A 14,551-nucleotide genomic window follows, 5' to 3' on the forward strand; every position below is an offset into this window, starting at 1 on the left:
ACGGCCGGGACGCGGAGAGGCGCAGCAGAGGGCTGCAGGGATGCTCAGCACCCAGCCGGCTCCCACCCAGCCTCTGCCAGCCCAGGGGGACCCACAAACAGGAGCCCAGCTGTGCCCAGCTACCACACAAGCTCACGGCTTCAGCAGGGAGCTCCCACTTACCCCTGCCCCAGGGCACCTGGAACCAGCCGCGCTTCCCTGCACTTGCTGGGCACAGGCGCTGCAGGTGCCTGGCTAGCACAGCCTGCTCTCCAAGCACCAACAGCAGCTCAGGGAACGCGTGCAACGCCCACAGCAAGCATGCAGCCACACTGCCTCCAACACACCCTCCCAGCTTCAGCACAGCCACAGCCCTGCCCGTCTCACCCCAAAACACGGCAGCCCTTAGAGAAACTCATGGCAGGACCCACAGGGTTTCCCCCGGGGCTAAGAAAGCAAGCCAGCACTCCAGACTCAAAGAGCCACACGCCACCTGGAAACACCCACTATGACAACAGAGCCTAAAAATCAAGCCACACAACCCACAGAGGTGCCAGCACTGCCCTCAGAAGGGACAGTTTTACAGTACCTCGTTCCTTTCACTCCTGGTTGTTGCTGCAGGTCTAGAAAACAAGAAATATATTTCAGTACCGAAATGCTTACTTTGCATTATGAATAATACCTACAGTTGCTTTGAAAACTTAATTGCAGAACTGAATTAAACTAAAATCTGGTATAGTAACTTCGCTAGATATAGTCCAAGACTGAAACAATTATTGTGTGCTATTAATGTCTACTGGAAGGCTAATTTTTCCGCAAGATATTAAGCAAATAGTTGAAATAACTGTTCCCTAAACTTCACGCAAAGTGACAGAAATCTTACAGCTACAGACATGTAGCTATACGCTTACGTGCATTCCCTGTTTAATACCAGGGGTTTAGCTCTCTTCAGTAATGAGAATCCTTCTCCTACAGGTCAAAGAACTGTAATTTTGGATTCTCTGGTGTCCTGGGTCTGGCTGGGATGCAGTTTATTTTCTTCACAGCAGCCCACACAGGGCTGTGTGTTAGATTTCTGACCAAAGCAGTGTTGGTAACACACCAGATTTTTAGCTAGGGCTGAACAGTGTCAACAACTTCTCTTTCTCACTTTGCCACAACCCACACAAGTAAGTTCAGGGTGGGCAAGAAGTCAGGAGGGTACACAGCTGCAAGAGAAAAGGTGGAGCGGGGAGCAGGGCAAAAAATCCTGAGATACCTGCAGTGAAAAAACTGAGATACCTCGCCCTTTTTAAACACATGAAATACTTCTATGCCTGTGCACACACTCATGTCATTAATCAGAATTTGTGCACGTGACCTTATTGTTGACTTGGCCAGCATGTTCAAAAGCACTCTAAACAAAAGTGAAGTGTTTGTCAACACAAAGCGCATCAGGTAGTCACAGGAAAGAACAAGAAAGAACAAGAAAGAACATCAGGTGGTCACACGAAAGAACAAGAATCTTCATATGCATCAGGTTTACAAAAAACCTTAAACACACAACAAAAACCCAAACTTGCCTCTAGCTCTCAGGCCAATTTTTATCATTAAGTGAGTTTTATTTTCAACATTCCTTATATGCATACCTTCCTTCATCCTCAGATGTTTCACTGGAAGTGCTATCATCCGGTACTTGACCATGATTGCCACTGGAAGAGCTCATCTGCTGATGAGCCTTCTGCTTTGAAGGCTGTCTTTTACTTTCCTTTGCACCTTTGGCATTCAGGGCAATTTTACTGCATTACACAGAAAGAAAGAAAAAAAAACACCGAGTGAGTAGGTTTATAAAAAAATATTTCTGTGAAACAGACATACTTAAGATGACGTCCAGAAACAACCGAGACAAAAAATAGCTATGATAAAATCACAGACTTGACTGTAAAGATCGTGGAATATGCCCAAGTATTTAAAACCCTTCCCCTAGAGCGAGGGGGACACGTGGAATCTGAGCTGGATCCAGGTTAAGCTGGACTATATCCAACAGCCACGTTACAGAAAGCATCTAGAGCAGAGATTCCTTTGAGGGACTGACAGAAAAAGCTCCTGCTTAGGTCTGCATAAAAATACGTGTGCCTTCTTTAGACTTTTGAGATTGGTTTGGTAATATCATCTTTTCCCCTCTCCTGATGAAGGGCATATTAACTTAATGAAAAGGAAAACACCAACTGCACGGAGATCACTAAAATCACCTAGAAAAGGGAGTAGTAGCAAACCCCAAGTTCCTACTTTTCTTTTCTAGGTGGCCATTTCCTACAAAAATAACTGCTTTTTCCAGTCTTCAGTTCTGGTTTTGAAGATGCATTTTACCTCAGTGTTGACATGGAAATCACAGGAATTTAGGTGGGCGTTTTCTTTTGTTTTCCCCTTTTCTTTTTTTAGAGCAGGCAATAAATTTGAACCTCCATCGTGCGCTTCATTTTGTCTAAAAAGAATTTTTCTTCATTTTTTGAGAAGCAGTGGACTACTCACTATGGCTTTCACCACTAAGGAAACTACTTCAACTACCACAGTATTAGAAAACCTAAGACACTTACATAGTACTACAAATAAGAATTAGAGATCATTTCCTCAGCTTACCCTTTCATTGGCATTTTAATCAATTTTGAGCTCTCCCCAGATGAAAAACTCTTTTTGTCTTTTTCTTCTATCGTGTTTTCATTCTCCATTTTCAAACAGGCATTCTTCCTTACAGTAATCTTTTGTTTCATTTGCCGATTAGTGATGTTATTTAATTTATCCACACATTCCTGTTTTGCCACGGCCTGCACTTTTGAACATCTTTGTTTGCTTTTTTCCTTCTTAACCTATAAAAATAAAGTTAAGCTTCACGTATTTCTAGAAGACAGAAACACCACATCCAAGATTGATTAATTCAGGGTTTACCCCTGAAATAATATAAAATGATCTTTTTTTTAATTCATAGAGAAGCATTTTCACAAAATTACACTACAAAGTGTATTATGCCATTGAAAGTACTTTGAATTCACTCATGATGCAAGACATAACAAAAATACAGCCCTTAGAAAGAAAACAATAGTGTCTCTTAAAACACGAACAAGAAAAAAGTGAAAACAGTACTGATGGACAAAGCGTTAGGAGGACTGCACAATGTTCGTTGTAACACCACCAGAAAAAAATCAAGTGGAACTGCGAACAAGGGGAGGAAAGAAAAAAAGATCCCAAACCCACAAACACAACTGGTTTCACAGGAAAGAGGAATTTTAGTGAAAGGCAATGAAGACACACCATGCAGATACCACAGCACATGAATTATTAGTCAGGACCCTGTTTAGAAGCTATTTTCATTCTTTGATTCAGAATCAGAACCGATAGAGTTCTATGGATTTCTTTTTATGGCAATGAAGAGATAACTACTTGCACTGGAACCAAGTGCCACCTATTGTTAAACTGGAACAATAATGCATTCTGTTTTCCAAAAACGGGGAAAAAAGACAACTCTGCACTGCCCTCTTTATTCACAAGTCACCTATTTCCATTAGAACAAACCCCAATTTGTAGGAAGCATCTTCCCTTCGTGACCAATAGCTAAAGTGAACAGGAAATACTCTGCCTGGCTCCAGAAGGCTGCGGGTCTCCCTAGGCTCTTTTACACACGCTCCATCGCTGCTATCGCTTCAGCAGCGGTTTTACCTCCCAACAGAGACTTCCTTAAAAACATATTCTGACTTTCCTGAACAGTGGATTGTATCTCACAGTTTCATTGATTTGGACAGCAGGATCCTGCAGTTTCCGTTGAAGCTAACGAACACTGCGTGCTTTCAAAACCAAGCACATTCAGCACCTCCATCGTAACTCTGAATTAGAGCTATTGCCTAAACAACTACGTGTTGCACACGCTGCCCGTGCCAACCCTGGCTAGCCCAGCCCTGTTTTACCCATTCATCCAGGCACTTGCATCAGTGCGTCTGACTTGGTGAATTTACACAGAGAGATTTAAGCCCCAAAGAGCTCAGAACTGGCTGAAGCCGGCACAAAAGCCGATCTTCTCCCTGAGAGTTGCAGTGTCCTTACACCCTCCCTGTCCTTCCCGTCTAGATCAGGAACCAAACAGGGGAAGCGGTGCCCACAGATACACAGAGAATACTGAATGGGACACACTGGCTCCTCTTCTAACTCCTTTATTGTCTCAAAGGTGATGTCATTCTGTTGGAGGAAAAGGAGAGAAATATGTAGAGTCCCCAGGTTTATCCCTGGTAAGCACTTTCACACGTTCATTTAGTAAAGCAGATTAGATTGATTCCTCAGATTTTTTTTTTTTTTTTTGGGGGGGGGGGAGGGGATTATAATGAACTCATTCAGTTTTTAAATCAGGCTTAGGAGCCACGACTCACTGGCTACGAATACATGTACACACATGCGTGTACAGGACAGCACAGAATACTCTATTTGCTCATATGCGTCTGAAAAGACATTTTTTTTTTCTATCATTTCTTGTTCTGTGCATCATTTATGGCTGGACTGCATGGACAAGATGGTTTTCTTAATTCTGTGAAAACACTTGCATCTATTGATGCCTGCACCTCTAAACATAGTGATATGGTCATACAGCCAAATTTGCAAAGCGGATTACTGTTCTTACACCATTCTGGGCATAGCAGACATACCCACAGAAACACCCCTAATGGCCTAATGGTCATGCCTATTTACACATTTATTTCTGCTATTTCATCCTCTGTAAAGAACAAGTGCTCCTTTCCTCCACCTGTCTCAGAACAAATCCGAATACTTAAGGAATTAAAACAGATGAGTCGGCCAAAGGAAAATTTAAACATACTTACTTTAACAATGCCAAGGTGTTATTACTAAAGTGCAAGCACTTTGACAGCAGGTATCTTATGAGTGCTGTGCAAAGTGACACAGAAAAGCCTCAAGAAAAATCTACTAGAGTTTGGGTTAATACACTAAATCCCAGCACAATGGTTCAAGGGTAAGGGCACTTTAAAACAGAGTATGTCCTGAATCACGTTAGGAAGAAGACAAAGAACATATCCTGCTGGGAAGATCGTTAATGATTAGGAAAACTCGACCAGGCTACTATAAATTTGTCCCGGGTTAGAAAAGGCCAAGAATCTTTCAAAGGACACTACAAAAAAATAACATTTAAGACAAAAGGCAGTGTAAGACCAAATGGAATTAAAAGGAGTCCTAGAAAGTAAATCTTTCAGTAATAAGCAAGCAAGGCTAATAACAATCTAGGGCATAGAAAAGGTTAGCTCAGAACCAGGATGCACAGCAGACAGGAGAGCAAATTAGTTCTGTCTTACCAAAATGCAAAGGGGGGGGGGGGGGGGGGGGAATTCAGTACTTAGTGTTTCTCTTTATTTTTCCTGCATCTAATTTTTAACTGTTAAGAGAAATAACACAAAAGCTTTATTTTTGCTAATGCCAGGCAACCAGAATCTGGAATTTAAATTAATCCTTTACACTCTGCCATTTGGGGATCATTTCTACCAGATCCAACAAGGATACAAGGGATAGGACAAGAGGAAACAGCTTCAGGTTGCCCCAGGGGAGGTTTAGATTGGACATTAGGAAAAAATTCTTCACTGAAAGGGTTGTCAAGGACTGGAACCAGCTGCCCAGGGAAGTTTCAGGGTGGCCTCACCATCCCTGCAGGCATTTCAAAGATGTGTAGATGTGGTGCTCAGGGGCACAGTTTAGTGATGGACTTGGCAGTGTTAGGTTAATGGCTGGACTCAATGATCTTAAAGGACTTTTCCAACCTAAATGATTCTATGATTCCATGCTGTTCAAAACGACCTACAGTCTTCCTTCAAAAAAGAGGGGGTATACTGCTGTTTCAATTGTACTGGTTATCGGGTAATCCAGCCTCATAGCACTCTTTAAATTAAAGTTTACAAGCACCGAGATATTCCCCAGTGACTGCACTTTAGCTAGTTTGATATTAAGCTATACGTTTTTCTTAACGTGATTAGCAGCATATCTCAAAGCTATGTTTGAACATATTCTTAGGTGAATGGGAGATACTACCAGCTTTTCATTAGACAGAACACATGAGCATTTTAAAAAGCCAAACTCTTAACAGAATACACAGCACAAGCATGTGTTTCTGCCAAGATATTTTCTATTAAGCAAATCAAATGCATATGTTCGTTCTCTCCCTCTTCTGTCCATACTTAAAATCCAGGCAAATTTGCAGAACAGCGCAAAGAGCAAGGTGTTAGAATTTACAGCGAAGTCCCACAACTGCTCTCGCACACGCAAAGCTACGTGCTTACCTTTGCACTCCCATTTGTTACACAACACACTTTGGTGCCCGGGGATTTGATTGATTTAGATTCGCCCTGACAGAAGGAAGCCTTTTTTTTTAACCGTTTGACCTTGTTTCACTTCTAACTGGAAGATCAGTCCTGCCAGGAAGGAGAGGCGAAACCTCACGACAGCTAGAGGGTGAATAATCTCTCTTCAAACTCTAAAACTCTGCGTATGAAGTTTCCTTTACAATTTGTACTCCACCGGGCTATTAAAGATGTACGAAAAGCACGGCAAGAAATCAAGCCGCCCGTCAGTACAGAAGGTGCCAGCAGCTCCTCCTCCTTTCGCGAAAATCCAGCCCTCACACTGAGGCTGCGGGACCAAATCCTGTGCCGCTGGAAGCGGCAGCGAGCCCTGGCCCCGGGGAAGGGCAGCTCAGCACCCTGCAAAGACGAGGCGCATCGCTCCGCTCCCCGCCACCCCGGGATGCCACACAGCCCCGACGCCGGGCAGCGGCGGCAGCACGGGCTCGCTGACGGTAACGGCGACCCTCCTGCCTCCCCCGAACGCGTAACGAGAGGCGAAAGCACCGTCCGGGCCGGCGGGCAAAGCACCTGGAGCCGCATCTCCCACCCCGGCAGGCCCGCCACCCGCCGCGCCGCCACCCCCCCTCGCACCCAGACGGGGGGCGAGCCCCGGGAAGGGACATGTCGCACCGGGACGTCGCGCAGCCCCTCCGAGCGCCGAGCCCGGCCGGGGCTGGCAGCGACCGTCTCCTCGGGACCTGATGCTGCCGTCGAACGGCCGGATCCCATCGCCCGCCGTGCAACGGATCGAGCACCCGCACGGCCGAGGGACCAGGCACGCGTCTCTGCGGGGATGGGAGCTGGGGGGCAAACCCACAAAGCTAGCACAGCTCTTCGCGACAGGAAAATACTTTATACACCTGGAAAAACCGTTGACGATGACCTTTAGTCACACTTACTCCTCACTGGGTCTTACGAGCCTCGTCCCCATTTAAAGGCACAGCGGTCTTTAGTTTCACTCAAGTGTTCATGCACGGTTCAAGTCATTTCTGTTTGGTCTCATTAACCAACTGGTTCTCCTTGAGCTTACCTTATGCCCCAGCTTGACCCATGGCGTCTGTTCCCCCTCCCGAGGCCGTGTGCTGCCAAGCGCCTGCAACACGCTCTGTCCTCCGGACCCTCTCCCGTGCTTCGCTGCAGACACATCTTTTCTCTACGTCGCCATTTAAGGCGCAGGGCTGCCTTCTGCTGACCACCGATGTGCAAGCCGTCGGTCCGCAACGCTTCCCGGGGCGCCGGGGGCTGCCTGCGGCGCGGCGCGGCGCGGGGCCGGGGGCGGCTCTGCGGGGGCTGCCTGCGGCTGAGGCGGAGCCGCGAGTGCGGAGCCGCAGCGCAGCCCCCGGGTTCGCCCCCTGCGGAGGGCTGCCCGCTCCCTTCCCTGCGCGCTCCCCGGCGCTCGCCGCCTCGCTCCGGCCTCTCCCGGAAAAGGGGTCCGGTCTCCGGCTGGCAAACGCCTGCCCCGAGCCGGGCACGGCCAGCGCCGCCGTCGCAGGAGCCTGTCGGGGCGAGGGGCGGCGGCGAAACGTCTCGAACCTCGGCAGCGACAGCCCCGACCGCGCGGAGACCCGGCAGCGAGCCCGGCCCCCCCGCGGGAGGCGGCTCCGGCTGACCGGCACCTTCACGCCGCACTCGCGGCCTCTGCCGCGGTCGTTCCCGTCCTCCGCAACCGCTCGGGGGGCGCCCGTCACCCGCAGCTCCCCCGGCTCGCCCGCGCCGCTCCCGCAGCCGCCCCCGGGCAGGGCGGGGGGGGGACGGCGGAGCCCTCCCCGGCTGCCGTGCGGGGTCTGCGGCCCGGGCACAGCGGCCCCGCCGGCGCACCCCGCAGCGAGCGCACCGCGGCGCGGGGGGGCGGGGGGCGGCCACCGGGTTCCAGCCGCCGGCTGTCCCCGAGGGAGGGGCGGGCGGGGTCGCTCCAGCCCGCGGCACCGCCTGCCGGACCGCCCGCCGGCCGGGAGGGGTGGCCCCCCGCCCCGGGTGGCCCCCCGCCCCCCCCGCCGCCCCCCCTCTCGCAGCCCGGGCTGCTGCCGAGCTCCTCTGCCGAGAGCCCGAGGGAGATCGCTGCCCCCCGGGCCCCGCTGCCCACCCGGGCCTGGAAAAGCGCAGCCCCCTGCAGCGTGCTTACAGGCACCGGGGGCTGGGGGCTGCCTCTGCCTGCCTGTGCGGGTATGCACACCGCATAACCTAGCGCTGACCCTCACTGCATGCACACGTGTGTGCGGTGGGCATGCCCGCTCGGCACGCGTGTGCCCACTGGAACACGCTTCCTTGGCCGCAGCCGGGGCGGGGGCTGCAGCAGCCTCCCCTCTCTCCTGGGCTGGTACTGTAATAAGTAACTAAAGGCAATTTGCTGATCGACCAAGGCAAGCAAGAGGAACGAACCCGTTGTGGTGGTCTTAAGAACTTCCTGTTTAACAAGAAGAGACATGTCCACAATGTGATCTTGCTACACCAAACATGGGAACGTCCTGTCTGGCAAGAAACCACGATAACAGAAGCAGCAGAGGGGCTACTGAGGGTGTCAGAAGCGACCTCGGGGAAGATAAAAAGAGCTGCTCAGCTTGCTTGAATTTGCGCGCCCGTTGGTGGAGCAGGAGACTCCCCGGCCGCCCAGCGCTGTTTTGCTTATTTGTCGCTTGCTTTAATAAATCACATTTTCTAATTGGCCAGTCTCTGGCATTTCATTGGACAGGTAAACTCTAACAATACCTCTGGCACGACCGATTTCCCTCCAACAACGAACAACGGTAATGCTGGGGAGAGGCAAAACAGTTCACCGACTTACACCCAAGCTGGTATTTCTCCTGCAAATGCCTGCTCTGTTTCAATCATGATTTCATGCCATCACACCTCAAAAGCATTATTCTCCGGAAGCCAAATCATGACCAAACACATGCAAAAACTACGCTGGCCTTAACGCCGAGCGGCTCTGCCTTCCGGTAGGCAAGCTGTAGCGCTCAGGGCTGTGCCCCCCGACCCCAGACAGCGCGGTGCCCCCCGAAAGCCGGGCTGCAGGCAGGAGCCGCCCCGGGGCCAGCAGCCACCGGCAGGCGGGCAGGAGCCTCCCTGCCTGCAGAGAAGGGCTGGGGCTCGCCCGCTCAGCGCCTCGGGGGGCAGCCAGGGCAGGGGGAGCTGAGCCCCACCGGCCTGTGAATACGGAGCCTCTGGCAGGGGCCTGCGAGCTGCTGGAAGAAAACGGGCTGCTGAAGGGGTAAGGCTCAAGGACACCGGGGTACAATCACTGTGGTGGGGGAGATCCCGACCTCCTACTCAAATGGCCCCCCGAAGAGAGTGAACCCCCCCGCCCGGGGAGTATGGGGAGGAAATTTAAAATGAACTCTACCTTTAAACTGCAGCGAGAAGGCAACTAACCGATAATTAGCTCGTAGGTGTAGGCTTTGGGCAGAACTAACCAACTTCACTGTGTAAATATGTATCGTGAGTAAAACTACGTGTGCAAGTTAGGAGGAGCGACCCCCCTTGCACCCGGCACCGCAATAAACACCCCGCTTTATAACTTACCCCGAGTTACGGAGTTTAATTCCGCACGTCAGACGGAATAAGCAGCCTTTTCCCTAAGCAATTAGTTCTTCACCTACCATTTCCCCAGCTGTTCCCTCACCTGAATATGCTCAAGTATCGACCTGCAGTAAATATCCAGCTTTCAGGCAGATGCAGTTGACCAGAAAAGCTGGTCATTCAGCCTGTGCTGTGCACAGGGGAGGTGTCACAGCTCTCCTGCATCCACATCTAAGTCTTATCTTCTAAGCAAAATTGTGGTGTCCATGTTACATGACGGGAGTGATGGTGCACATCAAATTGCATGGTAGGAAGGTGCCTGCATTTTTCTGTTTGTGACCTGAGTGAACAGTGACAGAAGAAGTCTGGCAAGCGTACCTTCATGGAAGCAGAGTAGGAGGAACAACGGTTTACTACAGCACGTGCTGGAGCTGCCTGGCTGGAGAGCTGCTTTGCTGGGAATAGCCAGAGGGTCTTGGCAGAATGTGAGCTGAGAATGAGCCAGCAGGGTGCCCTGCGGCTGAGAAGGTTAAGGGTGTCCTGGGCTGTATGAAGAGCAGCATAACCAGGGGACTGAGGAAGGGGATTGTACGCTGCTACCTGGCAGTCCCTGGGTTGTGTCCAGCTCCCTGGGTATAATTTTGAGGCCCCAGTGCAAGAGAGAGTGGTCTTTCATCTGTGAGCGAGTTCAGTGGAGGGCCATCAAACTTTGCCAGGAGCAGGACGACTTGCCTTTTGGGGAGAGACTGGGGGAACTAGATAGAAGAGACCCCTCTAGCAGCTCCAGGTTCCCAATATCTTATTCCCCAGGTTCGTCCTAATAGCCATCCGTGGTCATTAGGCTGCAGGATTTCTAGTACATAACAAGCTTACAGTTGCCAAGATGGGGGTCCTCTACGTGTCTATCCCAGCTAGGAGCTGGCGGATTGCATCCTCCGGGTCCCCATGTTATATTTAAGAATCTATTTTTAATGGCTACGTCCCAGTCTGAAGCTATGGTTTCACATCCCCGATATGCACAGTAATAGTGATTAGGGAAATTGCAATAGCTTTTCCCTGGATTCGAACTGGGGCAGAGATAAAAAGGTTTTATTGCTCTTTCTCGTCAACCGGGTGGGTCTAGTTCATAAAAGACTAAATCTTCCAATTTAACTTGGAATTTTGGGGATCCGGCTGTCACGTTATACCGAACTTCTATTGAATCTTCCCATCAACCTAAGGTCCAATTGAAGGGTAATGCTCATTTTTTTGGTTTTTTTTTAAAGTCATGGTAATCAATACCATTAATAGGATACTAGCTTTCATTTCCCCACTGTTCAGTACCTCTCTGCCTTCCTCGTCTACTCTTTTGCAGAGAGCAACGGGATATCAATATCTTCTCGGCAGCAGCAGGTAGTCTTGAGGGGAATTTTGCTGTTATCCTGTCAATAATTTCCAAGGTCTAAAGAGTTAGTTATCTCTTAAATATATTTCCACCTGTTTGGTTGTTGTGTCCGTTTCCAGGCGAATCTTATAGTACACTTCTTAAAACTCTGTACCAGTCTGTTTCATGTACTTCCCAAAGTTCAGGTACTGACAGTTCCCATCCACAAAATAATTTACGAATTTCCACTTGATCCTCTGGTCCCCTGGTACGTATCGAATCATTGTGACATTTCATACAGTAAGGTTGTCTCTTAAAAGAAACACAGGACCAATCTCTATTACAATTTAGACATCGGCAAACAACCTAACATAAATGTCTGGAAGTGGGGTGTTTTAAGCAGGGTATTCCCCGGAGATCTCCTATTCTGGGTGATTCGGGTATCTCCGTCTCTGTGTTGTTTTGCAGTCAGCCAGCAACGGTGAGACAGATAGCGATGTCCCAATAACGTCCTTCACACCGCCCCGTGGCTCAACATTGCTGCTCCGTGGGTGGCATAGATAGAGAGAGAGAAAAGATTCTGCCAACTATACAAACGAGGTTAACAATCTTTATCTAAGCATTAAACCCATTTACCATTATCAATAAACAATAACAGGCAATAACTACAAATGACTAACAAGAACTATAAATCCCTAACAAACGTTAGCTAACAACTCAAAACTCAAACATGTCATAAGCTAATTTCAAAACATTATCATAACAGGATTACATAACAAAGCACAATAAAACATTTCTTAGCATATATAAGGTTTGTTTGTGGGGGTTAAGAATCAAGAGCCAAGAGGTGGGCATTTAAAGGGGTAAATTTTCATGCCCCTTTAAGGTTAGGCTGCGCATGCATTTTCATTGTGCAGTTTTGGTCAGGGCGTTAGCCTGAATCTTGACCAGGAGGGTCACGGACCAATTCGTTTGTCTCGCCACAAACAATCCTTATCATTTTGGAAAAGATGGGAGCAGGAGACGACACACTCTGAACGGTTTTGCTGTTCAGCCTTTGTCTCATCGTGACTACAGTAACCATCAGTATGTGCTTTTGTGAGTGTTTTTGGTCACGCCAGTACAGAAGAGTGCGATCTCTTCCTCGCAATCCGCCCCGAGAAGTGGAACCCATGGGATACCAAAGCAGAGTGCGAGAGACTGTTATATAAACAAAAGAAAACTGTTGACCTCCAGCAGTTACCATGTGACTTGTTATTTGTTTCTGTTCATTTTCGTTACCTCGTGAAGAAAAATACCAAGGACCAGACACAGACTATCGTGGAGGGAACAGATGGAGTTACCACCCCGACATTATTCAGGACTGTGCTGGACTCACGAGTGAAGAAGCCTGTTTTCCACCTCACATGAGACTTTGCTGGACTGTTATTCTGTTATTCAACTTCTAGTTCATGTTTGTTAAGAAATTGTTATTTGTTGTTTACTGGTTGTCAAATGATTCATTGAATTTACATCTAACACACAGTTTTCAAAATAAATCAAAAGGGTTGGGTAATACATATAATAATAACCTACAAAAACAAAACCTAAAAACAACACTTATAACTATACATTCCACTTAAGTAATAAATGAACTATAAATACTATAGTTTCTTTAAGCATTTATATATATATATATATATATATATATATATATATATATATATGCGTCACTACCATGGCTAGACTATAGGGATTTCGCATGCGCGGTCTTTCCAGATTGTTCCAGTACATTCTGTGGGGTTTAAAATTGCGCATGCGCATGTTCAAAGGCATACACGATAAAAGATGGCTGCTGAGTGTCCAGATAAGTCCTGGACCCATTTCCCGAGCTTACCACTCCGGTAAGTTTGTTAATGGTAACATTTATGGCACTATGGCCAAATGACAGGTCCTTGCTTTTGATGCAATGTTTTCTCACCATCAGACCGCCACGTCACCTGCCAGGGAGGAAGGGTCTGGAGTGCGCATTTCCCCCTCTGAACATCCCGTAAGGTGAGTGTTTTTTAAACGTCTAACCTGTATGGTTCATTATAAAGGGGAATCAAACCCCCCTTTTTTTTTTTTTCCTCATTGTTTAGGCAGAGGGTGCGTTTTTCTGCTGTCACACGTCAAGAACTTATGGCGGAGGTGGAAAAGTATAAAAGACGTTACCACATCCTCGTCTGTGCATTCCTGATGGTTGTTTTCTTTGCTATTCTACTTGTATTCTTCATCAGCCTACATTGTTGTATGAATTGTTAATAGTTAATTATTCCCAGATTCCTGTTTGCTATTAAATTGTTATTGTGTTAACTATATAATCTGTATTGTCGACTGTACATTTCGGCGTACTACTCGAATTTGTTTAACGCCATTGGATGAAATCATAGTAGCAAATTGCATGTTAGTTATAACATGTTGAATTAATCTTATAAAACATGGAACAGCACATGGCAAAAACAATAAGGTGGCTAAACCACATAAGAAAATAGGATTCGTTTTACCCAGGGGCTCCCGAGAAGCCAGGAAAACAAGTCAATATTCCAGTCTTTCCAAGTTCGGACGGGAACATGGGCTAACTTCCCTGTCTCTGATGTGATTTGTTTAACTCCCTCACCATTGCCATCAATTTTCAAATAACAATTGGAAACATTTAATTTACCACAAACACTTCCTTCTTCGGCTAGCAGGTAATCAAGAATCATTAGAATAGTTTGGCTCCTGATCTGTACTTACAGTTTGGATTTTACCATCTGGTATTAAGGATAATTCCTCCTTTCCTGCCTCCTCTGCTGCTGCAGAGTGTCATCTGCACATCCCATAACAAGTCACCGTCACGGTAAAACACACAGATTTACATTAGTAGAACTGCTACAGAGTGTATTTTATTTCAGTTTTTCTGCCAATATTCCCCACAGCCTTGCTGAGCAAGGGATATTGTTTTACCTGAACTAGGCAGGCCTTCCCCTTATCATTTTTACTGTAACAGGTAAAGCATTTTTTCCTTACCTGGAATTTATTTCCAGATATGCCTGGTTAAAGATTTCTTTTCCACTTAAAGATTTTGGTGAATTTGGCATTCTTACTTGTTTTCTTAGTTTGTACTTTAAAGGTTTCAGGATATTTTCCTGGTGGCCAGCAGCCCCCACAACTGTAACAAATTCTTTTCACTGAAGTTTAACACCAAATAAGTTGGTTTTGTATTCACTAAAAATTCCACCTCATTTTTCCTAGTCCCTAGTTCACCAGAACCCCTTGCTGGTTCTTTAGCTCAGGGCAATCTCGCTTCCAGTGTCCGCTTTCCCTA

At 47.6% G+C, this 14,551-nt stretch overlaps 1 protein-coding gene across 1 annotated transcript; it reads right to left on the minus strand.

Moving 5' to 3' along the window:
* Positions 1 to 559: 559 nt before the first annotated feature.
* Positions 560 to 7,444, minus strand: LOC121081925 (ankyrin repeat domain-containing protein 26-like). The gene is made up of 4 exons (XM_040581278.1): positions 7,375 to 7,444; positions 2,599 to 2,825; positions 1,608 to 1,757; positions 560 to 602 (listed from the first exon to the last, which is right to left on the minus strand). The coding sequence occupies exons 2-4, from the start codon at positions 2,727 to 2,729 to the stop codon at positions 560 to 562; spliced, it is 324 nt and encodes a 107-aa protein (XP_040437212.1). The 5' UTR covers positions 2,730 to 2,825; positions 7,375 to 7,444.
* Between the last annotated feature and the right edge of the window lie 7,107 nt (positions 7,445 to 14,551).

This window comes from Falco naumanni (assembly GCF_017639655.2).
Source record: "Falco naumanni isolate bFalNau1 chromosome 21 unlocalized genomic scaffold, bFalNau1.pat SUPER_21_unloc_1, whole genome shotgun sequence".
In the NCBI taxonomy this organism is placed as follows: Eukaryota; Metazoa; Chordata; class Aves; order Falconiformes; family Falconidae; genus Falco; species Falco naumanni.

Coding starts and splice junctions, on each gene's coding strand:
- LOC121081925 (XM_040581278.1), bottom strand. CDS start 2,729: ATGAAACAAAAGATTACTGTAAGGAAGAATGCCTGTTTGAAAATGGAG. Junction 1,758..2,598: donor ATTAAAATGCCAATGAAAGG/GTAAGCTGAGGA, acceptor TGTGTAATGCAG/TAAAATTGCCCTGAATGCCA. Junction 603..1,607: donor ACATCTGAGGATGAAGGAAG/GTATGCATATAA, acceptor CTTGTTTTCTAG/ACCTGCAGCAACAACCAGGA.